General features: G+C 41.4%; 2 protein-coding genes across 3 annotated transcripts in view; one reads left to right on the top strand and one right to left on the bottom strand.

The window, feature by feature from the left end:
• heatr1 (HEAT repeat containing 1) overlaps positions 1 to 23,625 on the bottom strand; it is a 48,254-nt gene extending 24,629 nt beyond the window's left edge. The window contains exons 1-24 of the mRNA XM_084078723.1: positions 23,577 to 23,625; positions 21,859 to 22,020; positions 20,728 to 20,944; positions 19,761 to 19,902; positions 17,470 to 17,571; positions 16,697 to 16,837; positions 15,328 to 15,539; positions 13,946 to 14,076; positions 12,673 to 12,769; positions 11,874 to 11,975; positions 11,232 to 11,349; positions 10,372 to 10,479; positions 10,031 to 10,129; positions 9,611 to 9,699; positions 9,230 to 9,441; positions 8,443 to 8,564; positions 7,634 to 7,843; positions 6,658 to 6,853; positions 6,185 to 6,333; positions 4,815 to 5,007; positions 3,050 to 3,222; positions 2,591 to 2,758; positions 1,524 to 1,766; positions 435 to 566 (exon numbers count right to left, since the gene is read on the bottom strand). Of these exons, the coding sequence (XP_083934849.1) occupies positions 435 to 566; positions 1,524 to 1,766; positions 2,591 to 2,758; positions 3,050 to 3,222; positions 4,815 to 5,007; positions 6,185 to 6,333; positions 6,658 to 6,853; positions 7,634 to 7,843; positions 8,443 to 8,564; positions 9,230 to 9,441; positions 9,611 to 9,699; positions 10,031 to 10,129; positions 10,372 to 10,479; positions 11,232 to 11,349; positions 11,874 to 11,975; positions 12,673 to 12,769; positions 13,946 to 14,076; positions 15,328 to 15,539; positions 16,697 to 16,837; positions 17,470 to 17,571; positions 19,761 to 19,902; positions 20,728 to 20,944; positions 21,859 to 22,000 (3,498 nt within the window). The 5' untranslated portion in view covers positions 22,001 to 22,020; positions 23,577 to 23,625. The remainder of the gene's footprint in view (positions 1 to 434; positions 567 to 1,523; positions 1,767 to 2,590; positions 2,759 to 3,049; positions 3,223 to 4,814; positions 5,008 to 6,184; positions 6,334 to 6,657; positions 6,854 to 7,633; positions 7,844 to 8,442; positions 8,565 to 9,229; positions 9,442 to 9,610; positions 9,700 to 10,030; positions 10,130 to 10,371; positions 10,480 to 11,231; positions 11,350 to 11,873; positions 11,976 to 12,672; positions 12,770 to 13,945; positions 14,077 to 15,327; positions 15,540 to 16,696; positions 16,838 to 17,469; positions 17,572 to 19,760; positions 19,903 to 20,727; positions 20,945 to 21,858; positions 22,021 to 23,576) is intronic.
• Positions 23,626 to 26,541: 2,916 nt separating this feature from the next.
• The window catches only part of LOC311060952 (SUN domain-containing protein 1-like), a 30,745-nt gene continuing 29,386 nt past the window's right edge, over positions 26,542 to 27,900 (top strand). For both annotated transcript variants that reach the window (XM_084079373.1, XM_084079372.1), the window contains exon 1: positions 26,542 to 26,642. In XM_084079373.1, coding sequence (XP_083935499.1) covers positions 26,569 to 26,642 — 74 coding nt within the window. In that variant the 5' untranslated portion in view covers positions 26,542 to 26,568. The remainder of the gene's footprint in view (positions 26,643 to 27,900) is intronic.

Raw genomic sequence — 27,900 nt, 5'->3', positions numbered from 1 at the left:
GCTCTATAATAGTTCTGCTCCTAAAAATAGCCATTCTACAAGCTGAAACACATCTCAGCTTGTAGATTGCCTATTTTGTCCGAATGCCGAATGTTCACCCCAGAATGGAGATGCTAGGATTCAAGTGGTTCATAAATGTAGACAATATCAGCAAAAGAACTGCCAGCTCTCATGGAAATGTCCCACAGGTACTTTTATTCACAAATAGGCACGGGAAAACCATCAACGTGTTTCTGTTGTCCGTGCTTATTTGTGAATGAAAGTACCTGAAGCACAATCCTGTGAGTGCTGGCAGTTCTTTTGCTGACAATGAACTGATCTGCTGAGCCGTGCACGCGGTAAACAGTGGATCACTTGCGCACAGTTCAAATATGATTATTTTGGGGGGTCGCGGCATGAGAAGGTTGAGAAGCGCTGCTCTAAGCCAAACATACCCCTTTGAAGACACTGCTGATGGTGTTGGAGACGGCAGGGGTCCTGCTGTCAGTCAGCAGGTCAAACATCACTCCCAGCAGTCTCTGCTGCACCTTCTCCTCCCCCAACGCTGAGAAGAACGGCTTGGTGATCTGAGGACCACAGAGACCAGGTTATGACAGCATGACACCAAACAACCATCAGCTATCGCTCATAACTGTCAGTTTTGTTACAATAAACCCAAGCTTGTCCGGCTACATTTTTCATTAATGGCACAAAATGCTATGAGCTTAAAGACTTTGTCATCGCATCATAATCGGATGCTACTGGAAGGCGACATTTGTACACGCATTTTTAAAGAAGGTTTTATTCCCGAGGCGACTGCTAAAAGGCTGGTCGATATGGACAAAATCTATATTCTTGACAAAATACCTCAATATTGATATTGTGACAATATTGTGGTGATGACTATTGGTGCTGTCACAAAATATTAGAACAGTGAGATTTGATAAACATCATCAGTAATGCCTATATAATAACTACCGTAAGTGGGTAAAGGCAAGTAGTAGAACAGCTAACGCTTATGCCATATCACAAACAATATCACAAATCTCCCAGTGTTGATTTCGTTGACTGAAACTATGACGAAAAATGTTCGTGACTACCTTTTTTCACTAACGGAAACTAAATAAAGACTAAATAAAAACTAAGCTACAATGACTAAAACTAAGACTAAATATATTCACAATTTCGTCAACAAATAAAAACTAGACTAAAATGTTATGGAGTGACTAGTGGAGAAGAGATCCAGTAGAACTAAGACATGTCATTTTAGGTTTGGTTGCGCTCGGGTGTTTCGCTCTGAAAATATCAGTTCTACAAGCTCACAATGCGTCGCGCTGCAACGCATTCTGAGCTTGTAAATCGGCTATTTTCAGCACGCAACCACAGTGTAAAATATGCCATTATACGATACCATCAAGGTCCACCAAAATACATTTTAGTCGACTAAATCAACTGTAGATTTAGTCAACACTGTCAGCATTTTATCACTTAATTTCTACATTTCATCACTGTTCAAATGAATTGACGCAAACCCAAAGCGGTACCTGTTCCAACGCTTGTATCTGACAGCTGGGGATGTCTGGGTAGGGCTGGGCCGTGGTCCTCAGAGCTCTGATGAAGAGCTCCAGACACGCCGGGTCCTTGGCCAGCAGAGGGGCCGAGGCCTCGCTGAACTTCTCCAGGACCAGGCACATCAACTGGGCCTTGTCCCGCAGGAGGGTGGGCCTCTCCGGACTGCTCTGCTCCAGGAGACACTCCAGAACCGGCAACATGGCCGACAGAACGGACTGGAAGAGAGAATGTGGAGTTGAAGATAGAGGTTTATAAAAAAAAGGAGTGTTAAACCACTTAATTCCTATTAATGACATGTCATTTCAACCCTGAGGCAAAGGGGACAAACAGTCATTGTAGGCACATGGGTTTTATCATACTGCCACGGGAACAGGAGATAAGCACAATGCGCCAGTTCACTGTCCGCCCTTTTAATATCATCTCTGACCTCTGCAACGCCAGAGATGACTTTCAGAATGGGCCACTATCAGAATCAGGTTTATTGTCACATCACAGGTTTACAGAAGTAAAGAAGTGGGTGAAATTCGTTTTCATGTATAGTTGTCGGGGGGCAAGTGGAAAAGGAGATCAAACAAAAGAAAAAAACAAGTTATCTACATATTTACACTAGTACCTGAGATGAGATATAAAAGGTGCGTGAGCATAGCAGCAATGTATAGTGTGTATGATATACTTATGGAATGGACGTTAGTTAAGGTGCTTAGAAAAAAGAAGAAAAAGAAAAAAAAGGTTTATGTAAGATTTATGTAACCAAAATTACTAAAAAGGTGCTGAATATCTCCCCCTAAAAACTGGCACAGTGCTATTCTCTGAGCTGGTTCATGATATGCGACTTCAACCTTGAGGCAAAAGGGACAAAGGTAAATGAATGTCATAACTTCAAACAGACACTTCAACACAACAGATCAGCTCAACGCTATGACACACACACACACACACACACACACACACACACACACACACACACACACACACACACACACACACACACACTTCAACACAACAGATCAGCTCAATGCTATGTGGCTCATCCACTCACCTCTCCGTGGACCAGCTCCAGGGTTCTGAGCAGGGTGCTGGCGCTGTAGGAGGGACAGTCCTGAGCCTGGACGCTCTGGATCAGCTGATCCATGGATGACACGAGTCTCTTCTGCTGCTGGCCTTTGAGTTTACCAGACACACAGTCCTCATGCACCGAACCTAGGACCTAGGATGGAAAACAAACACTTTCATATAAAATGATATCCATGTGCCAGAGAGGAAATGTAAAAACACACTCCTCATACACGGAGCACAGTATCTAGATTACATTTAGGAAATTAAATAAGACAGCACAATTATCGTCATTAGTTATTATTATTAGTTCAACAAATGACATGAAATCAATGCTAAAAACTAAAAAAAAAATCGTAATTGCCCCAATTGTGTATTGTAGTATGAATTTCTGAGAACAAAGTATGTGTGTACGGGTGTGTGTGTGCGTGACAGTCAGTCTCACCTGGCTGAGGTGGGAGGGGTCAGCTACGATCTCCTCGGTGTTCTTTAAAAGCCGCTCTATGATTGGCTGCAAGGGAGAGGCGTCAGCTCCTGATAGGCTCTGGAGACAGCCGACGGCCGCCTCACGGACCTCTCGAGTCGGAGAACACAGACAACCCAGTAAGGAATGGACCACTGGGAAGAGAGAGAGAGAGAGACTCTTTTCTTTTGGCAGTTACATACTTAACCTGTAATATTTTTTATCATATCATCACTGTTGGACAGGAATCGGGTATCTTCATTTCATCCTTTCATGTTTTTTCATAAATTCATTTTTAGACTTTGTTGTATGATTTTCCAATATATGCAAAATAGCCAATCTACACACAGCACATGACCTTGAATATCTGATATTTTCACTATTTTTACATTTATTTTAGAGGATTTTTCCCTATAATGACAAGCCCAAAGCAGGGACTCCAGATTGAAAGTAGCTAACCACTTAAACCCAATGTATTCTGTTGAGTCCCCCAGGGTTCTATACTAGACTACCTCCTGTTTTACCTATACACCAAATATCTTCGGCGAAAATGGCACATCTACGAGCTCATGCCCTGAGTGTTTGTACCCTGACCTCCCTGTCACAGGGGGCAAACCCCTGGCCGTTCATACCAAAGACTTAAAACGGTACCCAATGCCTCCCTGCTTGGCACTCAGCATCAATAGTTGGATTAGGGGGCAAGTCCCTGTGACATACTAGCGTCATGTCTAGGGGATGTACTTGTACTACAGTACCTCCTGTTGCTAAGACAACAGGAGGTAGGCTCCTGAGTCACATTTTGTTCCCAATGCTATTCCCTTATGTATAAGCTCACAACTCACAACGCGACACGTTGTGAGCTTGTAGATCGGCTATTTTTCCCCCAGGGAATAGAAAATGTAGGCACATGGGTTTTATCATGCTGCCATGAGGACAGGAGATAAGCACAACATGCCAGATCACTGTGGGCCCTTTTAATATCATCTCTAACCACTGCAACGCCAGAGATGACTTTCAGACTGGGCCACTACTTGCTTTATAAGGTCATATTGATAACATTTTATGTAGACAAATAAAAAATAAAACAATCCACAAAGCTTCTGAAATAAATACAATTACCCACCATCCCACACACCAAGATTGTTAGATAATCATTTAAATAATTTAGTTGGGTCCAAAATTATAGAGCACAGAAGTTCTGACGTCACTCGTTCATCCCCTGGGTCGCGGAAGTTATTTCTCTATGGAGAATAACATTGGGTCATCTTAGAATCGTCATATAAGAATTGTGGTCCAAAAATAAACAAACGGTCTCGGTGATATTGTCAGGGAGGTGTCTCTGTATCATTTATGAGAGTCAGTCACTCATATTTGATACAGTCTGTTTCTGGCGAAAATGTAACTAATTCGGCGGAAGTAACATTAGCGTTTTCTCACCGTCAGTTGATGCTTCATATCCATATGAGTCAAACCGCCGGGATCATTCGTTTAATTTTTGGAACACAGTTCTTATATGACGCGATATTAAACACATCTATGGGAATTCGGAATGGAGGGGGGAAGCGACCCAGGTAGGATGTGCAAATTACGTCAGACTTCGGTGCTCTATTGATTTGGGAGCAGCCATAATCAATTGCTTCCGTTTTTGTTAGGGATGGCAACCTTAGCAGGGATTCCTGCTCTCTGTTGCAGGGATTCCAACTAGCGATCATCCAGTCATTAGCCTTAGCATGAGTCGGATGTTTACCTGGTGAGTTGACTGAAGCCAGCTCCGCCAGTGTTTTGGCAGGCTGGGTGCTGAGCAGGGCTCTGCCCACGTACAGGGCCTGAGTCTGGAGGATGGCACTGACCCGCAGGTCCAACTGGTCCCCCTGGTTGGCGCCGTACCCCCACAGTACACACAGGAAATTAAACACGGAGGCCGGCTCTTTCAGGTGCACCTTGGATCGAACAGAGATACACAGGTCAAATCAATAGTGAGAAAATGTAAAATCACGAATGTAAGTCTGATTGTGTACAAATTTTACTCTCAGAGTTACAAATGAACACAAAGCATTTTGACCGTTTTCTTTTATATCCCTTGAATATCCAGTATTTAGCTTTTGCCAAAATCCCAAAAAACGTCATTGTCCAGTTTAGTTTAAAATGGAATGGATGCGTCTTTGGCTCATAGACAGGCTCCCAACACAGAAAGACACATGAGGTGTTTTTTTGTTCGTTGTTTTTCCCCCGTGTGATTAATTCGCCAAAAATATATATTTGTGTGTGTCATGAGTACATCCACATAGAACGCGTATATTACGTGCCGATAAAGCAACATATTTTCAATTTGGAACAAGGTAAAGGTTTTCTAAGCTTCTGCAGGATTAAAAAATAGAAGTCTGCACACTGTGAACGTTTTGACTCACACAGTCTTCTTCAGAATCCTCATTCTGAAGAAGACTGTGAGTCGAAACTTAAATCAATAAAGCCTTGATTGGGAGTGTTTGCAAAGTCACAGTGTGCTGACAATTTTTTATCCTGCCTTGATCAACTGTTGGTCCTGCACCACAAATTAATTTATCAGTCTGTATGAATGAGGCATTAACTTTATGAAAGGTTTTGATGCAAAGCATTTGCCTGGGAAGTATTTTGCATTGCCGTATCATTTATTCGTTAGACCCCCGTTGTGTAAATGTACAAGTTCACAACTCAAAATGCGACACGTTGTGAGCTTGTAGATCGGCTATTTTCACCCAAGGGAATAGAAAATGTAGGCACATGGGTTTTATCATACTGCCATGAGGACAGGAGATAAGCACAACATGCCAGATCACTGTGGGCCCTTTTAAATATCATCTCTGACCACTGCAATGCCAGAGATGACTTTCAGACTGGGCCACTATCTGCTTTATAAAAGGTCATATTGATAACATTTTATGTAGACAAATACATTACTTTTATTTTTTACTTTTTACCCTGGTAAGATATACAATTTATTTAAGCTAAAGTAAATTAGTTTACTTTAATGTTTCTATTTATTGGTTTACAACAGAAGCATCTGCAAAAGATAAGACTTCAACAAGTTGTTCAAATACTGAAGACAAGGCATACACTCAGCAGAGTTTGATCGTTTACCTGGAAGAAGAGTTTCATGAGCTCTCTGAACCTGGGGGCCGCAGGGCCCCCCGAGGCCCCCCTGAGAAGGAGCTCAAACAGATGACAGAGGAGACGCAGGTAACAACAGGCGTTGGAGTCCATCTTCTCTGGGTTCCACCACACCTCAGCTGACAGGCACACACACAACCAAACACAAGTTAGGTGAACTATCTATACATCGATTATATAATAAGCTATAATATAACATTATAAAAATATAATGTAACAAAGACCATTTGTACAAGTAATAGCAAATACAATGACATTGATCCCTATTTTAGGAGCATAATGCTACAAATGTGTTCTTTTTGGTCAATATTTCTAATTTATCCTCTCATCGGCAACACATTCTGTTTTACAAATAATGACCTGGTCAAGCCACACCGTCACACCCATACTCCAGAGAAGGTTGTGAGTGTAGATGTTTATCTGTGAAGGACATGTCATCTTACCTGTGAAGGACTTGTCATCACAGCTGAGCGAGGAGATGAATTCTCTCAGCAGGGCCAGGAGGACAGCGCCGTACTTCCCGTCCTCGACTTTTGTTTTGGCATACTTCCCGTCAGCAGACTTGACTTTTGTATTGGCGGGCTGGAGGTACGCAGCCATGGCCTCAGAGAACGAGGGAGCAGAACCCTCCTCAGATGCCTTAAAGAGAAACAACATGCTCAGTATTCAATGGCATTAACAGTTTGTAAGATGTTTGTTAGTATATGAAGTTAGTAAGGCCAGGTAACTCAGTAGGTAGAGCACTCGCCGTTGACCACAAAGTTCTGTGTTCGATCCCTGGCACCGCAAACTCAGACAGTGTATGAGTAGCACAGCTTCGGTAACTAAGGCCACGTTTACACGGCAACGATCAACACAGAAAACGGCAAAGTGCCGTTCCGTTCTCACTTTTTATTCTTAGTTTACACAGTGACTCACCAGTGATTGAAAATGATGCAGTGTGCATGCCAAGTGGCTAGGTGGCAGTGACGCGCTTCCAGATAGACCAGTCGCGCATACGTACAATCACAGCTGTTTGTTTGGTTGCCATGTCCGGTTATTATAAGCGACTTTGGGCTCGTTTCTAAAGTGCAGTTGCTTATTTGGGCTTGTTTCCTAATGCCTGAAAATAGTTTGTGCCAGGGACCCGCATAAAAGATTTGTGTTGTTTTTTATTTTCTCTTTTGAAAATAGCAGATCTACAAGCTCACAACGTGGCCAAATACATATCATTTGTGGGTCCTTGACATGAAAAAGTTTGAGAACCACTGCACTAGGGTTCCTGTGGTTAAAATCCGATAAAATGAAAACCCCCAAAATGCTCAAACATTCAATAAAATGTGTTTTTGTTTGTGACAGATTTGCTCAGAACAGGTCATACATTTTCCTGTCAAAGGAACCCCCCCTGGCTTAAATCAAAGTCATGCTGGGTCTTTTTACCTGTGTGGCCGAGACACTGTGAAGACCGCTGAGCTCCAACAGGGGGCGCTCCAGCATGGCGTAGACCCGCTGGGCGGTGAGGAGGTGCAGGGTGTGGCTCAGCGCTCCTCCCAGGCCCTGCAGCAAGGCCTGGGTCAGGACCAGGAAGGCCGCCCTCGCCCTGGGACCCGTGCCACGCTGCTCCTCCACCACCTGGGCAAGATTATCCAGCTGAGGGCGAGGAAGAGACAAACACCATGATTAAAGGCATGGTTCCATTTTTTTAAAAGGGTAAATCATACTGAGTCACATAGTGCTGCACTGCCCTCTATGGGTTGAAACGTTCAAGCATGCTCCACTTCTTTTTTCCCACGTTAAGCTACGAGCTAAAAGGTTTGGGAACCACGTCTCCTCTGACACATTATGTCACCAGCTGCTTCTCTTCAACTGACAGGGTGAGGAGTTTCACTGGATTTGACTGCCAATGAACACGCTATTCCTCCCAGTTCTTTGCTGAAAAGACATCCAGTAGCAGTACTAGTGCAGTGACAGAGAATGCCTTCCCCTCTCCACCAATGCCCAGCCAAGCAGGAGGCTTTTGGAGGATACGAAAAACCTTGTCACCATGGCAATGTCCTCTACTGTTATCATTACTTGCACATTGGCACACCAAAATTGAACACACCCATTATTCATTTAATTCGCCGTTTATCCTGCTACACAAAGATCAGCCTAGCATTTTTTTTTAGATGGCGGTAAACTCACAAAAGTGGCCTAGGCCCTAGGGCCCCTATTTAATCTCAAGATTATTTCGGCAAGAAGTGACTTACGGCATCTCGTTTGGAGATGTGGTCCATGCTCGCCAGCTTCTCGGTGAGAGTGGAGACGAGCTGCTGATTGGCTGAACCCAGGAAGTCCCGCTCAGAGCTTCTCTTCAGTACTTCCTCCAACTCTGTAAAGAGAGAGGCAAGGGCAGGAAACCATACTGGGGTTAAACTAACAGCGTCTAAATGTCATCCACTAACAGAAGTTTCTCACAGTGAATTACAATACGTTTATTCATAGATTCATTCTTTGATCGATTCTGGTACAGAAATGTGGTAACGGTATTCTCTGCCGTCGGTGTGTGAATGGGTGATTGTGAAATACATTGTAATAAAGCGCTTTGAATGGTCGCAAAGACAAGAAAGGTGCTACAGTATACAACATGCAGTTCATTTACCAGATACATGAAGCATGAAGTTATGCCGAGGTGGTTTGTGGGCACTTAACACACACAAGTATTCAGCGCACTGAATCTATTCAGCGCACTGAATCTATATTTATTATGAGTGAAGTCAAAGCATTGTGTATTAACTTATCAATTTCTAACTCTGAGAGAATACAAATGCGACCAAATGGACCTGTAATGGTGCATTTGGTTACATCTGTAGTTCTGTGCACTCTCAGAGTTAAATTAACGTTGATGATTTTCCTGTGTACAAACCAGGAAAGCATCCGTGTCATTTTAGATTTTTGCGTGAAAGAGTGAATTGAAAGAGTGAAAACAACTGATTTAGAAGGCATTTGTAGAATCGGCGTCAGGTCTTAATGGGTTCAAATGATTGTGACTCGAACCTTTGGCCCAGTCCAGTGTGAGTGGGTGCTGGGTCATGACAGCGGAGCGGGCCACGCACGACGCCAGCTGGAGTTCAGGGGACTCTGGCTGACTGCTGGTGATGACCAGGAAGGGAAGAAGCTTCCAGCCCAAATTCAACCTCAGATCTGGCGACCCCAGTCCTAGTCTGGAGTCACACAGCACCCGCACTGCCTCCTGCAGAACTGGCAACCTGGGGGAGAAAACAAATGAATTAAAATGTGGCTCTGCGAATCCCAAATGACCACCACAGGTGGTGCTTAAAGCACCATCTCTGGCAGCCAGCAAAATAGAACCTATAAGTTATTGATTTTGATTATTATAGTTTGAGGTTTATTTTCATGTGTGTGTGTGTTACTAACCACTCTCCATCCAATGAGAGCTCAGTTCTCTGCAGCACTGACAATAAACAGGCTATGGCCTTTTCTGCATCTAAACGGTCTAAAAAGAGCTAAAAGAAGAAGGGGAAAAAAAAAACATTCCATTACTTTACTGGATATCAGACATGCAAACCTGTAGCTTTTCAATTACAATAGTCGTTTTGAATCCAAATAGGGCAATTGTGTGACACCTGACCAGAAAAAAAACATGTTTTTCACTTCGCGGCTGTTTGCATGCCTGGGATACGCTCGAGGCAACAATAAATATGAATACTTCCACCGGCAACCTTTTGGTCATAACCCCCCCTGTCTAACACCTACAGTAGACACATGTAGCCCCCTCAGTAGCACTAATCGTATTGAGTAAATGTAGCACCCCCCTAGTGTTGAACCAGTACTGACCTCCAGGGCTTTGAGAGCAGCAGCTACGACCGTTGGAACGTCGTCCTTCATCCTGTCCAGTAAAACCTCCGTCACAAAGGCCTCGTCTAAACTGTCCCGCTGTCGGAGAAAAAACATAGAAGAGTAAAAACCTCATGCTTTGACAGGCATCAAGGGAGGTTTAATATAATTATTATTACGGTTTATTTTATCATTGAACATTTGATACCATGATATCTAAAATGTGAAAACCCAAATACTCTTTTCAAATGCTTTGCTCTGCACCAATGTCCATCTCTTCCAGTATGGCTAATCAAGTGTTTGTGGAAGGTTAACAGAGGATGCTGTGGGATGTATTGTACCTGTCCAGAGGTCATGGCGTTGACCAGGTGTTCCACAGCTAAGGTTCTGACAGACGGCACGGGGTGAGACAGGCTGAGGAGCAGGGAGGTGTCCGAATCTCCAAGGAGCTATCACCAGAAATAAGCACTTACATTTAGCTCAGCTTGATACATTTGAACAACTAGAAATATTACGGGAAAGAAAAGCCACACTGTAATACCAGGAATGAAGCAAAGAAAGACATTAAGACAACAAGAGAATTAAACAATGAACAACCTTGAAAAGTGTTCATTTATTGGTGTGTGCCAATAAAAAAATGAAAATGAAAAATGTGAGTACTTTGTCCTCCATTGACTTGAAATGTTGGATGTGCTGCCTTTTTGGTATTTTTTCAATTCCTACTTTTGATATGTAACCTAGAAAAGAGTTTTACAGCGATGCTCCCGGAAGTTAGCAGCAAACACTAGCAGTACAGTAGTGTTGGAGCAGAATACACTAGTATTTGCTTTTAAAAGATAAGATGTTTAAATAATTAGATTCCATATCATAACCACGTCTGAATCAATTTAACATGTAACTGGAGCTATCTGAGGTCTACGCGAAGCCAAGTGATGATCACTCAATGTGGACTTTCGTTGTCACGACTCTCTCTGTACATGGCTCTGTAACAACCACGTTTGGGACATACTATACAGTTACAGTACATAATATATTATAGACAGACAGACTCATCACAATAGTTTAGCACTCAATCTTTTGGTTCTATTCTGTGTTGGTTGAGCCACAAAGGTTTAAGCGATGCGCACACTTACACATAGGAAGAAGTAGTATCTACAGACATACACATGCGCACGCATGCACACACACACAGAAAAAGTACCTGGTATTTGCCACCGCTCATGGTCAGAGAGATGAACTGATGCAACAGTTGTTTCTGCTCAGCATTGAAGCCGTCACTGACATAAGATGACAGAACCCCATCCATCGCTCCACTGTACCTGGATCAGAGCACACAACAATCCATGAGGGATTACATAAATACATACATACAGTACATACATTTCATTTAACCCATTCAATCCGGGGACACATCTCAGTCATTTTAGATTTCTTTGGCTATTCAAAAATATCAGATCTACAAGCTCATAGCACGGCACCTGAGTGCCGCGCTATGAGCTTGTAGATCTGCTATTTTTGAAAAATAGTGAACATTTGTGCAAATCTTTGAATATAAATATTTGAGTTACAAATGTTTGCTTTAAAAAATATACATTCAAAGATTTGCACACATTTTCAGGATTTTAAAAAAAATTGCAGATCTACAAGCTCATGGCGCTGCACTCAGTGCCGCGCTATGAGCTTGTATATCTGCTATTTTTGAATAGCCAAAGTATAAGACAATGGTTAAAGTGGTTAAAATCTAAAATGACAGATGCGTCTTAATGAGCTCATTCAAAGTGAATAAACAGCAACATCAGCTACATGCCTGAAATATATAAACGTGTAAATGATCAGTACTTACTTGGATTCAAAGAGACGCATCAGAGGCAGCAGACGCTGGTCGAGGGCCGGGATGGATTGGGCAGAGCGTTGACCCTGAGCCATGTACTCATCCAGCAGTAATCTACAAAAAACAACACAGCACCTCCACTGTTGGTCTGGGGAGGGGGTCAAGACAACCAGACGCCTCGCTATAGCTGATAAATGTCAAATTGTAATAGTAAATTGATGTGATAGCCTGGCATAACTCTTCACATCGCATTCTGTGTGTCAAGAGATGGAATTCTATGCCAACCTACTACGTGAAATCATCTCGGGTTCAAAATCGGAGAAGCTGTGATAATTTAGTGAGCTGGAGATGGTTCCTTCATTCTTTCTGGGTGGACATTGCATAAGAATTCCTCACACTAAATCTCTTAGAGGGATAGTTCACCCCCAAAATGACTTTTTTTCTATCGTTTAGTCACCCCATGGAGACTTGAATTGTTTTTGTCGCATTCCATGCCAATAATTTGATGACCGGCAGTGGTTCCGGTAGGAGACACAAAGAGTTTCCTTTGTGTCTCCTACCGGAACCACTGCCTTTTTTTTTTGGGTGAACTATCCCTTAAGTCTTTAACTAGATTTATTAGCCACTTAACCACAAAACAAATTCTACATTATTTCAAAAATAGCTGATCTACAGCTATCATGTGGCGATGGGTTGTGAGCTTGTAGATTGGCCTTTTTTATCTTCAATATTGTTTTTATTGCCTATACTGACATACCTAAAATTGGGACGCCAGGGTTAAAATGGTTCATTTTAGATCATGTGAGTTCACCTGGCCACGGTGTTGTCCAGGTCTTTGGTCAGTGGAACAGCCTGCAGGAGGGATTCGAACATACGACTAGGACTGGACGATTCAGACTCCGTCTCATCTGGGAAACAGACATGACAGGGATATGACTCATTCACTCATTCATCAGTTCATTATCTTTAACTTTAAAGAGGCAGGGTTTTCCCCCGTAGTCTTTTAAAAGTAACCATGCAGTGTACCCGTTTATCAAACTTAGCACTGACGCTAATGTTATGAAAACAATTAATTCCATTTCTAAAATCTAGTTTTCTGAGGAGAGCAATGTGACAAGAAATGAGTTCATATAGCATTACTCTCGCTAGTTCTACTGAAACTGCAACTCTGTGAACCCCTCTTTGCAGAAGTTATTGAAATATTTAACGTCCTGCTTATTATTGTAGGCCTATATAAGCAGTGTCCTGAAGCATCAGGGCATTAATTCACGTGTTGTGATGCATTGTGAGCTTGAGGATCCATTGTCAGCTGTTATAATGCTGGACAAAACTCCACCTGAGCTGGATTAGAGTAAAGTGGTGATAATATAATGACACATGCAAGTATCTGACAATATATAGTCACAATACCAACGTTGATGAGGCAGTATTGCTTTGTTTTAAAGGGGCTACACCATGAATTTCATTTTTTTTTAGGTTTTTAGTATTTTTTGGGCTCCCCAGTGTCTCTTGTACCCAAATTATTTATTTTTTTAACATTCAGTCATTCATGCTCATTTCATGGATTTCCTGAATGGGCGTGTCTGAACAGGCCATTTCAGAATGGCTGTGCAAGTGATGTCACTTGCACTGATTTTGCATTGACGATGGCCAGACAGAATTGCTCAGTAGCTCCCCCCTGCCCAATAGGACGTTTTGGTATTGCAGCTGAAAAAGCTTGGAATGACAGACAGTCAGATTGTGAGAAAAAATATCTGGATGTTTTTTAGGCTTACAACCTGTTTAAAACGTATTAGGGGGCAATATTTATATATAATATATTTTTTTTAATTCATGGTGTAGCCCCTTTAAAAATATATACGTTTTTTTTTCATTTCCTGAAAATTTTATATTTCGTTTTTTCATTTCCTGAAAAACATTTTGGAGTTAGCTGGTTTGGAGATATGCAAAATGTAAAGGGGAAATAAACTAATATTTGTATGTGTGTGAGATTTCCTGTATGATCTGTTGTACATACCGATGTGGTTACTGACAGATTAATTACTAAAGCGATTTCGATAGACTACCTTCCTACTGTGTCTTACCAGCGGTGGTGACCACATCGTGGACCAGGTGGGGGACCATGTAGCGTAGCAGGGGACTGACGTCATGGACCGCTGCCATGGTCTGCAGGGTGTCCACCAGAGAGGACATGGAGGACAGGCGCCGGAAGGCTCTGAGAGGTACCGCAACACAAACATATAATTAATGAATGTATATCCTCCATATTGTTGCCTTTTGCAATGTTAAAGGAAGAGTTCACCCAAAAAATTACTTATTTTCTATCAATTGCACACCCTATGAAGCCTTGAATCCATGGATTCTTCTTTGTTTTTGTCGCATTCTTAAGCTAATAATTTGATTCCCGTCTCCTACCGGCTAATGTATCCGGTAGGAGACACAAAGTAGATTATTTGTGTCTCCTACCGGAAATACACACGGTCATCAAATTATTGTCTTAGGAATGCCACAAAAACAAAAATAAATCCATGAAATCGAGGCTTCATGGGGTGTGTAATTGATAGAAAATAAGTATTTTTTTGGGTGAACTCCTCCTTTAATATCTCTTGCATGTTCATGTCTGCATGACAACATAATAATAATAATAATATCGTTCAGCCCGGGTTGGGGTCACGCACAGGCAGCCCTTCATTGGCTGCCTGTGAGCTCCAGGAGTGATTTAAAAATGTTACTTATTACTTATAAAGCCCTGCATGGGCTGGCCTCTACCTATATCTTTGATATGATGTCCCCTCGTAATTCCCCATTCTAGTGAATGAGGCAGCCTAGAGGGAGGGCCAAAGAGTCCACCTTCCGTATGTCACTTTGTTTTTCTTATTTCCACACAACAGCTCTAAGTGATATTATGACATGGTTCAATGTTGAAAATGAGTGGTATTCCCCTTTAACTGGTATAAGTGCGAAGCAGGACGTCGCTGAGAAAGACCATTCATCCTCAGCGAACCTAACCTGGATAAAACCAAAAAAAAGGTTGCAATAGGCTCTATGCACAGCAGCCATATTGGAAAGAAATTGGGCCTCTTCTTACTTCCTTCACAGGTGTTACCAATGGTACTAATATGAAGGCTCTGTTCCATTCTTGTCAGGGTGCTGATATCGTGCATGTTGGCTCACTAGAAACACTCCATTTTGGTTTCCAAAGGGCCCCTTATGGTGAGTGTGTAACTCTGAGAGTGTACAAATGGAACCAAATGGACCCTTACGGGTCCATTTGGTTCCATTTGTACACTCTCAGAGTTATGGGGGTCCTTGAAAATAAGACAACCACTACACCACACTAAATGGAACAGAGCCTTAATTAGTATCATTGGTAACACCTGTGAAGGAAGTACGGAAGGGGCCCAATTCATTCCCAATATGGCTGCTGTGCATAGAGCCTTTCCTCTCGTAGCGCAGCAGTACTCACTTGGGTCCCACGGCTCCCTCCCTCTGGTTCTGCAGCAGGACGATGAGGCAGCCGAGGCCCTCTTTCCCCAGGACGGGCTCTCGGACCAGGGACTTGCAGATCTGCAGAGCCAGCGTGTCCACCAGGCCGGGCTCCAGCACCACCTTCACGGCCAGCTGGCAGACCATCATGTAGGTGGCGGCCTTGTGGTCCGTCAGTGGTGACGACAGGCCCTGGGGACAGGTAGAAGAGAGCACTTTAAAAGCTACAATCCGTAACTCATCATGTCCCGACTGCAGATTCGAACCCGGGTCCCGTGGTGTAAAATAACTAAATACATTTACTAAAGTGCTGTACTTTACTGGAGTATTTCCAATGGTCAATACTTCTACTTCTACTATACTACATCTCAGAGGCAAATATTGTACTTTTACTACACTACAATGATTTAAGTTACTAGTTCCTTTGCAGATATAAATGATTATATTATAAAACATACATTAACCACTTTAGCCCTCATTTTATACATAAGCTATCTGAAAATAGCCTATCTACAAGCTCACAACGCGTCAGATCTGCTATTGTCAAACATTTTAGTTACTTTTACTTTTGGTACATTTTGATGCCAATACTTTTGTACTTTTACTCAAGTAACATTTTGAACACAGGCCTTTTACTATTTCTACACTGTGGTATTGATACTTTTACTTAAGTAAAATATCTGAGTACTTTTTCCACCACAAATTGCAGCATCTCATACGAGTGCTGCAATTTCTACAACCTAACTACCGGTAATAGAACACCCCTGCAGTACCATGTGTCAACCAGTAGGTGTCCTACCTGACCATAGGATCTTAATTTCTCATCAGAAGAGCAGGGAGACCAACTACAAGCTATGAAATGTTGTAAATCCAATAATATTAACTTACGCAGCAATAAAGATTGGTCAAAATACGATGGTGTCGCCCAAAAAATAACTGATCTACAAGCTAACCACGTGTTGCATCATGGCAGCGCTTATGGAAAACGATATGAAAGATGATGTTGACATAACTACTGTATCAACTCGTTTAGAGTGAAACTCAAGCCGAATTATCCATAACCTTAAATAAACATAGCACAATAGACCGTGCCTCACTGCAAGCTTGTACTCTGCTATTTTTTAAATTCTTCGAACAATATAAAAAACTTTTGAATCATTTTGAAAGAAATGTAACATAAATCTTCTCTTCCGGGAGTCAAAACAAAACATATTCAGATGGGGGTCCGCGGCCAAATACTTATTAATTTGGAGGTCCTTGGCACGAAAAGGTTTGAGAACTGCTGCTATAGAAAACATAACTTGTGTGAAATGTAATTAGGAGGAAACTCTTGGTGTAAACCCTGTTACCTTCTGTATGTAAGGCAGCAGTTTGGCTATGATGTTGTCTGTGACTTTCTCCACTGTGTCCAGCGCCAGAACCACGGTGGAGGCGTAGAACGAGAACATCACGCTGAGCTGAGAACAGTTACCAGAGGTACCTGAATAAGCCTACACACACACGCACACACACACAAATGAAGGAGATGGGATTGTTTAGTTGGAAAAGCGAGGCCTTATCACATCAGTTAGGTGACAACTCACAATATAAAACATGAAAAAAGTAATACTCCATCATGTATAGTTAATTGATTAGATGGTTGCTTACTTTTTCCAATGCATTGACAGTAGTTAAAGGGATAGTTCGATAGAAAAAGGGTTACTTTTTGGGTGATAACTCACCCCATGGAGACTTGAATTCATGTTTTTTTTTTTTTTTTTTTTTTTGCATTCCTAAGCCAATACTATTGATGGTATCGGTTCCAGTAGGAGACACAAAGGAGACTCTTTGTGTCTCCTACCGGAACTGCTGCCGGTCATCAAATTATTGGCTTAGGAATGGGACAAAAAACAAAAAATCTCAATGACTTCAAGCCTCCATGGGAAAGTCATTTTGGGGGTGAACTATAACTTTAACAAATCAGTGAAATATCTAACATGTAAACTGGATGTGCAAGGAAATAAATGAATCCCGAAGTAAATAATAACAGCATTGCTGTGATTAAAACATTTGATTAAAAAAAGAATATGAAGATGGACCTAAAAGCAGGTATGTTGGAGCACAGCAGATGTTGGTTGTGTACCTTGACAGAGTTGGTCACCATGCTACAGATGAAGTCCAGGAAGCCCAGGTCCTTGTGACAGTGTGTGATCAGAGTTCCTTTGGCCAAAGGTACACCTGGTTTCTGAACACAACGTAAACACAAAAAGTTTCCATCCAAATGTTGAGCAAATCTAAAGCTAATTTCCAAAGGTCAGCAAAAGAGTATGCAAATCAATGTGTGTTTGCACTAACTACTGTTATACTCATATTCGAGGAGAGGGCATACCAACACTACATCATTCATTATACTGGTTATTTTATTGTTCCTAATTTCTCACGGTTTCATTCTCATTTTTTCTGTTTTAATTCTGTAGCATGTTGTAAACACTGTTTAAGAAAAGGTGCTAAGTAAATAATGTTAACTATTTATGTAATCAAAAGAACGCCAGACAAACACAAACAGTGATGGAGTCTGCATTTACAGTACGGTCTATAAATCCAAAAGTATTACTCATAAGAGAGGTCATAAAAGTGTAGCCTGGCATTGGCCAGACTGATAACGTGGATTCACTCTCACGTTCCTCCCCGGTATCAGTCTGGACTTCGGCCCATATGTATGAGAAATCAGAAAATGATCGGGCCAATGCTGTCCGTACAACAGTGAAAAGCATAAAAAATAAATCCGATTTCTCATACTCACTCCCTATGGGCCGAAGTCTAGACTGATACCGGAGAGGAATGTGAGAGTGAATCCACGTTATCAGTCTGGCCAATGCCAGGCTAATAAAAGCCCTCTATCAGGTATACATTACTGGTGTGTCATAATTATCACCCTTTATTGCAACCCTATCTCCTTATCCAAGTGTAAATGTTGTTCTATTTAGATGTGGTGGGAGTATTAGATTTGCATTTCTGGTCTTTCCATTCAGATTATGAGGCTATGTCAATATTTGCATTAAACAGGTAGAATAACACTCACCTACTTGGACACTACTGTAGTGTCAAATCGTGTGACATGAGAGGCAAGAGTATGTATTATGAATAACCTACAGTATTAAGACAGATAAAGCATCTGTGTGTCATTTTAGATTTATTTGGCTATTCAAAAATAGCAGATATACAAGCTCAGTAGATCTAGCCTGGTAAACCCTCCCTCCGGAAATCTCATTTCAATTCGATTTCAGAAAGGAGTCTGGTCTGAAACGCCTTTCTGCAATAATCGCTGTGGGCTGGAGTTGGGCGGGAGTAATACCGTTGACTGACAACCCCTTCAACCAATGATCGTTTTTCCCCTTCAGCCAATGAGCAGTTCAATTTGACGAGCTCCAGACTATGTGACGCAACGGGACTTTTGGGACGGCCATGCCGAAAATAGGTTGCCTTATTGGGATACATGCGTGTCACTCCCCGCCCCTGCCGGTTCTCTAAATTTATATTTTTAAATAGGCTCTGTCATGATTAATTGACCACATATATGAAGTTAAACAACTAAATTCTATCCAAACGATATCTTATAAGTAAATTCCGTGCCTCAAAAAAGAAGTTTGAAAGCGTTATAAAACTGAAAGTAAGAAGTGAAGGCACTCGCACAAACAACAATGGCTGCCGTTCGTCTTTTTTCGGCGGCTCTCAGGCTGCACTCGGGTTCATTCGGGCTCACTCGAACTCGCCACCTGATTGGCCAACTGTCGCTGTCAATCACAGAACAATGAGCGACGACGCTGATAGGCTCGTCGGCTCGGCGAGCAGAGCGATTATTGGAGAAAGGCGTTTCAGACCAGACTCCTTTCTGAAATCGAATTGAAATGAGATTTCCGGAGGGAGGGTTTACCAGGCTACAGTAGATCTGCTATTTTTGAAAAATCGTGAACATTCTTGGAAATCTTTGAACAGGTATGTTTTTTAAAGCAAACATTTGTAACTCAAATCTTTGCTTCTGGTGATTCTACAAATGTCTTCTAAATCCTAACAGGTTTTTTTAAATAAACGTACGTTATTATATCAGTGGTTCTCAAACTTTTTCGTGTCAAGGACCCGCAAAATGATATGTATTTGGCCGCGGACCCCCATCTGAAAATATTTTGTTCCAGGGACCCCCAGAAGCAAAGATTTGAGTTAAAAATGTATATAAGATTTCTACACATTTTCATGATTTATTTCAAAAGAAATAGCAGATCTACAAGCTTATAGCGTGGCACCGAGTGTCGTGCTATGAGCTTGTATATCTTAAAATGACACAGATGCCTTCCCGGTCTTAATGGGATAAACTAGCTGCCAACACCTATAGCGCAAACATTAACCTCAACCAGAAACACACACATACACACCAACCTGTAGACACTGCAGCCAGTTCCAGCGGTTGGTGGGCTCTTTAAGGTTGAGGAGCTGCACCACCCTAACAAACACCTTGGTCTCATGGTAGGGCAGAACACAGGCCACCAGGCTGTCCACGTTGTACAGCTGGATGTGGAACCTGCAACCGACACGTGTACACGTTAGGGATGTCCAACAAATAATGCCCACTGTAAGCGCCCTTTTGCATATCTACAGCAACCTTAAATATCAAAAGAGCCATTTTGAACCAAAAGAATAAATACAAAATCTGTCTGGAGCCGCAAACATATTTGAGCCTTATAATGAAGGCAACACGGGCTATTAAGTGTATATTACTCTATCAAAATGACTAAATACAAATGCATGTATACAAGCATTCATTAAATATGATAACTTCTTGCAGCAGATCAAACATACAGGTAATCCAGCGGCATTGGCAGTGAAAGCAAATGACTGTCCACAAAACATTACATTATCTTATCATAATTTCTTTGCATTTGGAATCACACCGGCTTGTTTACCCCCGATGAAATTGTACTTGATGATTAAGTGTCACACAAATAATTGCAATCAAGGATTTTTTAAGTGTGTTTTTATAACTACAGATTACATTTCTGTTTGGCTTTTAGGCTTTGTAAACAAAAGTTGCATATGGCAGATATGACAAACAACATAAATGACTGACATATTTACAGTGATTGGATTTCGTTAGAGACGATCGCTATGTCTGTAAAAGATTGGAATTTCCCCAAAATATCTCCACACTACAGACATTTTGGCCCTTGCTACACAGTAAACACATTTCTGCTTTGTTGCTGTTAAATTGTGGATAATGTCTCTTTATATTACAGCTGACATAGACAAAGCGCAGTGTGATAAATTATACAGAGTACATTGGGAATTAAATTGATAACTACAGCACACTGAACACATTAAAAAAACACTCATTAACAAAGACACCCACCTGTGTATGAGCCACTCGATGCACTTCTGAGCGGGTCTGAGCAGGAAGTAGGGAGACAGGCGGGTGAGGAACAGTGAGATTCCTGCATCCAGTTTTTCGTTGACCACTCGGGACTGGACGCTCCTCTCCAAGGTCAGAGACGACGGGCTGAACAGGGTGTTCTGGAACTCTAGGAACTTGGGTTCGATCCCCAGGAGCGCTTCTAGCCCGTTGCAACCTGGGGGATGGGGAGGTACGGCGCGTGGAGGAAGGATCCGGGACAGAGAAAGGTGGAAATATTAGATAGTGATGATGTTGTTTAAGGACGGACGTACAGGAAGCAATATTGTTTTTCCTAGGACGCTATTTTAGACAATGTCACACAATGGATGTTATGGAAAAAATAGTTAAACTAACAGATCTACAAGCTCACATTGTGTCGTGACGCGTTGTGAGCTTAGGAATTTTTCAACCCAACGTGCAAGGCATGAATATCTGCTATTTTAACTTTAAGTATTTTTGAAAGTTATTGTACTTTTTAGAAACGTTTTACCCATAATAGATTATTTTGTTAAATTATAGTTCAATAGGCTCTATTCACAGCAGCCATATTTTCACGTCCTTAACAGGTGTTACCAATGATACTAATGAAGGCTCTGTTCCATTTCGTGTAGCACAGTGGTTCTCAGATCTTTCAATTTCCACAACCCCCATAACTCTGAGAGTGTACAAATGTACATTTGTACACTCTCAGAGTTACACACCCGTAAGGGGCCATTTGGAACCCCCTTAAGGACCCACATTTTAGTCCCACTGGTGTAGCAGTGTTTCCAGTGAGTCGACATGCATAATATCAGCACCCTGACTCTGTTTGACCAGAATGGAACAGAGCCTTCATTAGAATCATTGGTAACACCTGTGAATGTCTTCACAATATGGCTGCTGTGAATAGAGCCTATTACTGTAACTGTTGCACTCCCACACACAACAGACAAAGACACACACACACACACACACACACACACACACACACACACACACACACACACACACACACACACACACACACACACACACACACACACACACACACACACACACACACACACACACACAGAGGTCCTCTACGTATTTAAGACTGGGGACACACACCGAGGGCATAGAAGGTGCTCCTGTCCATGGTGGAGGCATCTTTCGGGTCGAACAGCAAGGAGGCCACCTCCTTCCGTGTCAACAGGTTGGGGTCATTCTGGGGCAACGCGAGCTTCTTCAGCTGGTGCGCTAAAGACGTCATGGTTGTGACTGGATGTCAATCTGTCAAGAGAAAACACAACCAGGGTAAGAATCATGTTAAGATCCCATGTTACGTAGACCAGTGGTTCTCAAAGTGGGGTCCGGGGACCCGGAGGGGTCCCTGAGGAACTTCCAGGGGTCCCCAGCTAATGATAGATAGTTAGGAACCAAATGGACCCTTATGGGTCTGTAACTCAGAGAGTGTACAAACATTTGTACACTCTGAGTTAAATTAATATAGATTTTACAATATAAATGGGGGTCCGTAGCCTAATTCATGTCAAACTGGGGGTCCTTCATATTAAAATGGTTGAGAATCACTGCTATAACCATACAAATCTTCTCTTATGGGGGGGTCCCTGGAATATCTTTTCAAATGGGGGTCCGCGGGCTAATAAGTTGATTGAATACTTTATTAACAGTTTGCATAAAAAGCAGATCGGTACAGTTCCATACAAAAATAATTAAACCTAAGAAAGCACTATGGCTTGTTTCCATTGGGGTCCTGTGTATTCAATTCGTCAAAAATGAATATTTATTTGTAACGTATAGTTAAGACGACCTGGTTATATGACCAGGATATATCAAGTTATTAAATGATTTAATGTTAGCCAATGGTCTAATCATCAACATTTATATAATTAATGCCTGGTAATGCAGATCTTCAGAGACCAGAAGCACTTCTTCAGTCCTGCCAGGGCTCTATTTCAGTGGTGCTCAAAGTGGGGTCCAGGGACCCTCAGCATTCCTCCAGGGGCTTCTAAATGGACCCTGACAGGTTTGTAACTGACAGCTTACAAATGGAACCAAATGGGTCCATTTGGTTCCATTTGTACCCTCCCTCAGAGTCCTTGAAATTGAAAGGTTTGATTACTACTTCTTCACAGTGGTGTAAAGTAACTAAGTACATTTACGTAAGTACTGTACTTTAAGTACAATTTTGAGGTATTTTTTTACTTTACTGGAGTATTTCCAATTTTCAGTACTTTTACTTCTACTCCATTACATCTCAGAGGCAAATATTATACTTTTATTCCACTGCAATTATTTTAAAACTTTAGTTACTAGTTACTTTGTAGATTTTGATTATTATTGCAAAACATACATATATGTAACATACCACTTCAGCCCTATATGTATGTACATTTTGGCCATTTCAAAAAAGCAGATCTACAAGCTCACAATGCTAGTTCAAAAGATTAGTATACATTTGACAACTAAACTTGTGAAATGGGACATTCTGTATAATGAGTACTTTCTACTTTTGATACTTTAAGTACATTTTGATACCAATACTTTTGTACTTTTACTCTAGTAAATGTTGAATTCCAGACTTTAACTTGTAACAGAGTATTTCTACATTGCAGTATTTATACTTTTTCCACCACTGACTGGATTTCACTCTGGAGGCAGTTCAGATAGCAGAGTCCTTCATTCTCAAAGTACTAAGGTGGCTTCATTAAATAAGAACACCTCGGGAACAATGACACTATAATTCAACAATATAAGTATATCTAAGCTGTAGAAGTGTGATATAAAGAGCTGTTTAGGTTTAAATAATACAAAGTTATTCTGACCTGTTTCCAGTGGGTTTATTTCCAGCCACACGTGCGACGTCAACACCATGCAGTTGTTGAATTAAGAAGCTACTTCCGGCGCACGTATTGTGCGTCACGCGGCCTTCAACAATAAAAGTACCCTGTACATTTTCATGAGAAAGTATCGTAAATAAACCACAGATTACTTTACAATTACAAACTAATTAATACAAAGATAAATATTTACAAATTAACAGTAAAAGTGCTAATGAATAAATAGAATATGCCCTGATAAAGCCCAGAAATGTTTTAATAATAATAATAATATATAGCACTTTTCTAGCCCTAGAATGTCTGTGATCTTACATACATTTCATGTATGAAATTAACTGTAGAATACAACTCTCGTAGACGTATTTATGATTCTGACGTATATTATTATATATTATTATATATTAATATTATATTCACCAAACGTTATATTATACCTCTATTATGGGGGCTTCTCACACCGGTGGAGAGTCTGTCAAATGTTCCATCCCAGTCCTGAAGGTGGCGGTAGTGCGCGATAAACGGCTTGACTACCAACACTATATTTAAAAGAAGAACAACACCCCGCGTCGCCACCAAACAAACAAACAAACAAACAAACAAACCTTCAGCAGAAACAAACCTTTAAACCACAACAACAACATTACATTCTGCGTCAATTGCACGTTCACAAGGTGAGTAACCACAGCTGTGGTGTTATTGTATCATTTATTTATGCATCGGGTTGTGAGTGATTCTATTTGCTGAATGAGTGGTGTAAAGTAACTACAATTACTCAAGTACTGTACTTATAAGTACAATGTTGAGGTACTTTTACTTTACTGAAGTATTTCAAATATTCAGTACTTTTACTTCTACTCCACTATGAGTTACTGTGTCTTGTAACGGAGTATAACTATTTCTACATTGTGGTATTTATTGATACTTTTACTCAAGTAAAACATTTGAGTACTTTGTCTGCCACTGGCGGGGGCGAAATGGCAGATCTACAAGCTCACAACGCGTCGTGCCTCTCAAGCGTTGTGAGCTTGTGGATCTGCTATTGTTTTTTGTTTGCTATTTTGGGGAATTGTGGGAACACGTTCGCCTTTAGCCCTGAAACATGACGTGACCCACTTGTTCCTGGTTTTCGATTGTTTTACATTCACAACTCTCACATGTACATAAACGTTCAGATTTCAAATATAAAGTGCTTTCCCCCGAGCCACGGATGTAACAAGTTGAGCGGGTCCGCGATAAGTACCCGTATCTGCCGTATTGTTCAATAAAAATGATTTTAATCCGATCGGCGGCCATTTTCTATAATTATTTTGTAATGTATCAGAGTGCAATACACCTCCCAACCGGTAGTGTCGCACAGTTGAAAACGTTGGAGAAAATGGCCGGCGATCGGATTAAAAAGCGTTTTATTGAACAATAGGAAACATACAGGTACTTAGACCTTTTGCGACTCAACTTGTTACATCCGTGGCATGGGGGTCAGCACTTTATATTTGAAATCTGAACGTTTGTGTACATGTGAGTTGTAAATGTAAAAATAATCGAAAACCAGGACCAAGTGGGTCCATGACGCTTGTGACAGACGAGCGTCATGTGAACCATGGCTAATGTTCACAATGTTGGGAAGCTACAAGCTAATGCTAACCTCTTCTAGCGGTTCGTTTTTCGCGGTACCCCGCCCACCGGGGACGTTGATTGGTTGACAGGCGCGGCAGCTTCCACTCTGATTGGCTGTTTAGTCATGTCAGTCAAACCACGCAAGCACACGTGCTTTCTGTCAAAGAACCTTTTCAACAACTGGAGATCCTAACCAAGCAGTGGTGGGAAAAAGAACTGGCATTGTTTGATACTAACAATGCCAAAGTTAGTAAAAGTATCAATACTGCAATGTAGACATACCCTGTTACAAGTAAAAGTCCGGTAATCAAAATTTACTGGAGTAAAAGTACAAAAATATTGGCATCAACATATTACTTAAAGTACCAAGAGTAAAAGTGCTAGTGCTCATTATGCAGAATGTCCCATTTCACAAGTTTTCAAATGTGTAAAATGTATACAAATCTTTTGAAAATAGCCAAACAGCAAACATACTGATACTGATTAATTTCATAGATATTACTACATTTTAGGCTTGTTTACATTATGTCATTGTCATATGGGTTTTGCATCTTGAGTGACCAAAGCCAATTCCTGTTTGTCCAATATTTGGCAATAAAGTTATTCTGATCTCTGATTTTAACTGGTATTTTAATGCAGAACAGGAGCGTATGTGTGTGAGGCCTTTTATGGGATACATAAAGCTCTGTAAGACCACTAGAACAGTGGTTCTCAAAGTGGTGTCTGGGGACCCCCAGGGGTCCTTGAGGGGGGTTCAGGAGGTCCTTGACTTGAAAATGTTTGAGAACCAATGCACCAGTGCTCTGAATTCTTATAAGTTGTAAATATAAAACTCTAGTATACAACAGTATACTGACTCTCTCTCACCCAGCCTTCTGGGTGCGTGTATGGCTGTCTCTGTGGGGTGTGACTTGACTTGTGTCCAAGCCATGTGTTCACTGGTGTGATGTGAGGACTGGTGGTGACTCCTACGGGGATACAGGACTGGTTCTAGGACTTGCCGGGTTCTCCCTCTGAATGCCCTGTTAGAAAGTACAGTGAGATCTTTTGTCTTTGCCACAGATGAGCTTTTAAAGAGTGAGAGAAAAGGTGGGGTTATGATATTATTATTAGCTTGGTGTGACTGTGTTGTCATACTTGGCTGCCACAGGAAGCAACTGTCCTGCTTGTAAAAGTGTGTGTGTGTGTGTGTGTGTGTGTGTGTGTGTGTGTGTGTGTGTGTGTGTGTGAGACTGTCAATTTTCACACGTGAGTGTGATTTGTGTGTGTGTGGGAGAGGGGGCTGTACTGTAGATAATAAAACTTCCTGGTTTGACTCTTTTAGTCACAGTTGTAAGTGAGAGCTCAGTTGAATCTTCTCGTCATGGAACGCTCTATGCTTAATCCACTCAAACCACCTCAGCATGTGGTCAATACTGGCTATACCTACTGCCGCAGGTGAGTGACCTACTGGCTTGGCTTAACCCCTGGTGGTGCTTGCACTGTGCCAGTCTCAAGGCTGGGAGAATGGGTTGGCTTAATTTACTCTTGACCTTGCGGTTGATGGACTAACATTTGATTATTTAACCAAATCGTGTTGGTGAAGCAATACAACCCTGGGAGGGAAGTGACATTGGGAGGTAACGCCGGGAACACACATGTTGTGAAAACAACGTGTTCTCTAACTGTTGTACATTAGCTGCTTACAAACGCACACTAGTTTGTAAATAGACTAAGGTCTATTTGTTCTTGCTATTTGTTTGGAAAGCACTTTGGGTCAGCTGCTGTTGTTTTTAAATGTGCTATATAAATACATTTGACTTGACTAGTGTCTTGGGGAAAAATCTAACATTTGTTAGACTAGGAGTTATTTATGCAAGTCATTAATCTCAGTGGTTTATTTTTGTTCACTCTTTTAAACTCTTATTAGATTAGACTAGAACTGCACTTTATTGATCCTAGGGGGGGGTGTCATTAATTAAGTACTGGACTTTGTCACATTGTGGGGGCTGTGTATAAATAATATAATAGATGGCATTAGCCCACCCATGGCCATGGGCAACATATTGCCTGGGGGCTGGACCCGGCCCTTTGACCATCTCAAGTCAAAGTCCTAAAAAAAAAGATAAATGACACCCCCAAAAAAATCTACATTCTAAAAGGCTGCCATATGTTAATGGTTTCGGGACAAATTAATTTAACTCGACTCCAATTAATAGTAATTAATACTTACCATTTCTTCCATCCAAATTGTACTCAAATGTATTATGTTTATAATGTAAGAGACTGGAACAGTCTGCCTTGAGTCCATATTCATAACATAATGCAATGTGTTTTTATCAATGACCTTTGGAGTGGTGCATATCAATTAAGTCTAAATGTATAGGCTCATTCAAAAGCTGATACGGCATTGACGTGGATTGTTTTATGTAAGTAATCTTCATTGTAATCTCGTACAAAGTACACCAGAGTGATACAGTACAGTGCAGCCGAAAATAAATCATCATTTTGTAACTGAAAATTGTTGTTGTGAAAGCAAGGACCTTATTGTAAAGTAGTCTGGCATGTCTACCAAATTCATGCAGTTTTAACATACTTCAGCACTATGTGTTTCAAGTTTCAATTCAATTGTACAATGTGTGGCCCCTCACTCACTTTATTGAAGTCAGTATGGCGCTTTGGAAATAAATGCTGGCCACCCCTGCTTTAGCCTACA

Source organism: Gymnoscopelus microlampas, assembly GCF_963454915.1.
Source record: "Gymnoscopelus microlampas genome assembly, chromosome: 14".
In the NCBI taxonomy this organism is placed as follows: Eukaryota; Metazoa; Chordata; class Actinopteri; order Myctophiformes; family Myctophidae; genus Gymnoscopelus; species Gymnoscopelus microlampas.
Note: the sequence above shows the minus strand (reverse complement) of the source record. Positions and strands in the feature narration are given on the sequence as shown.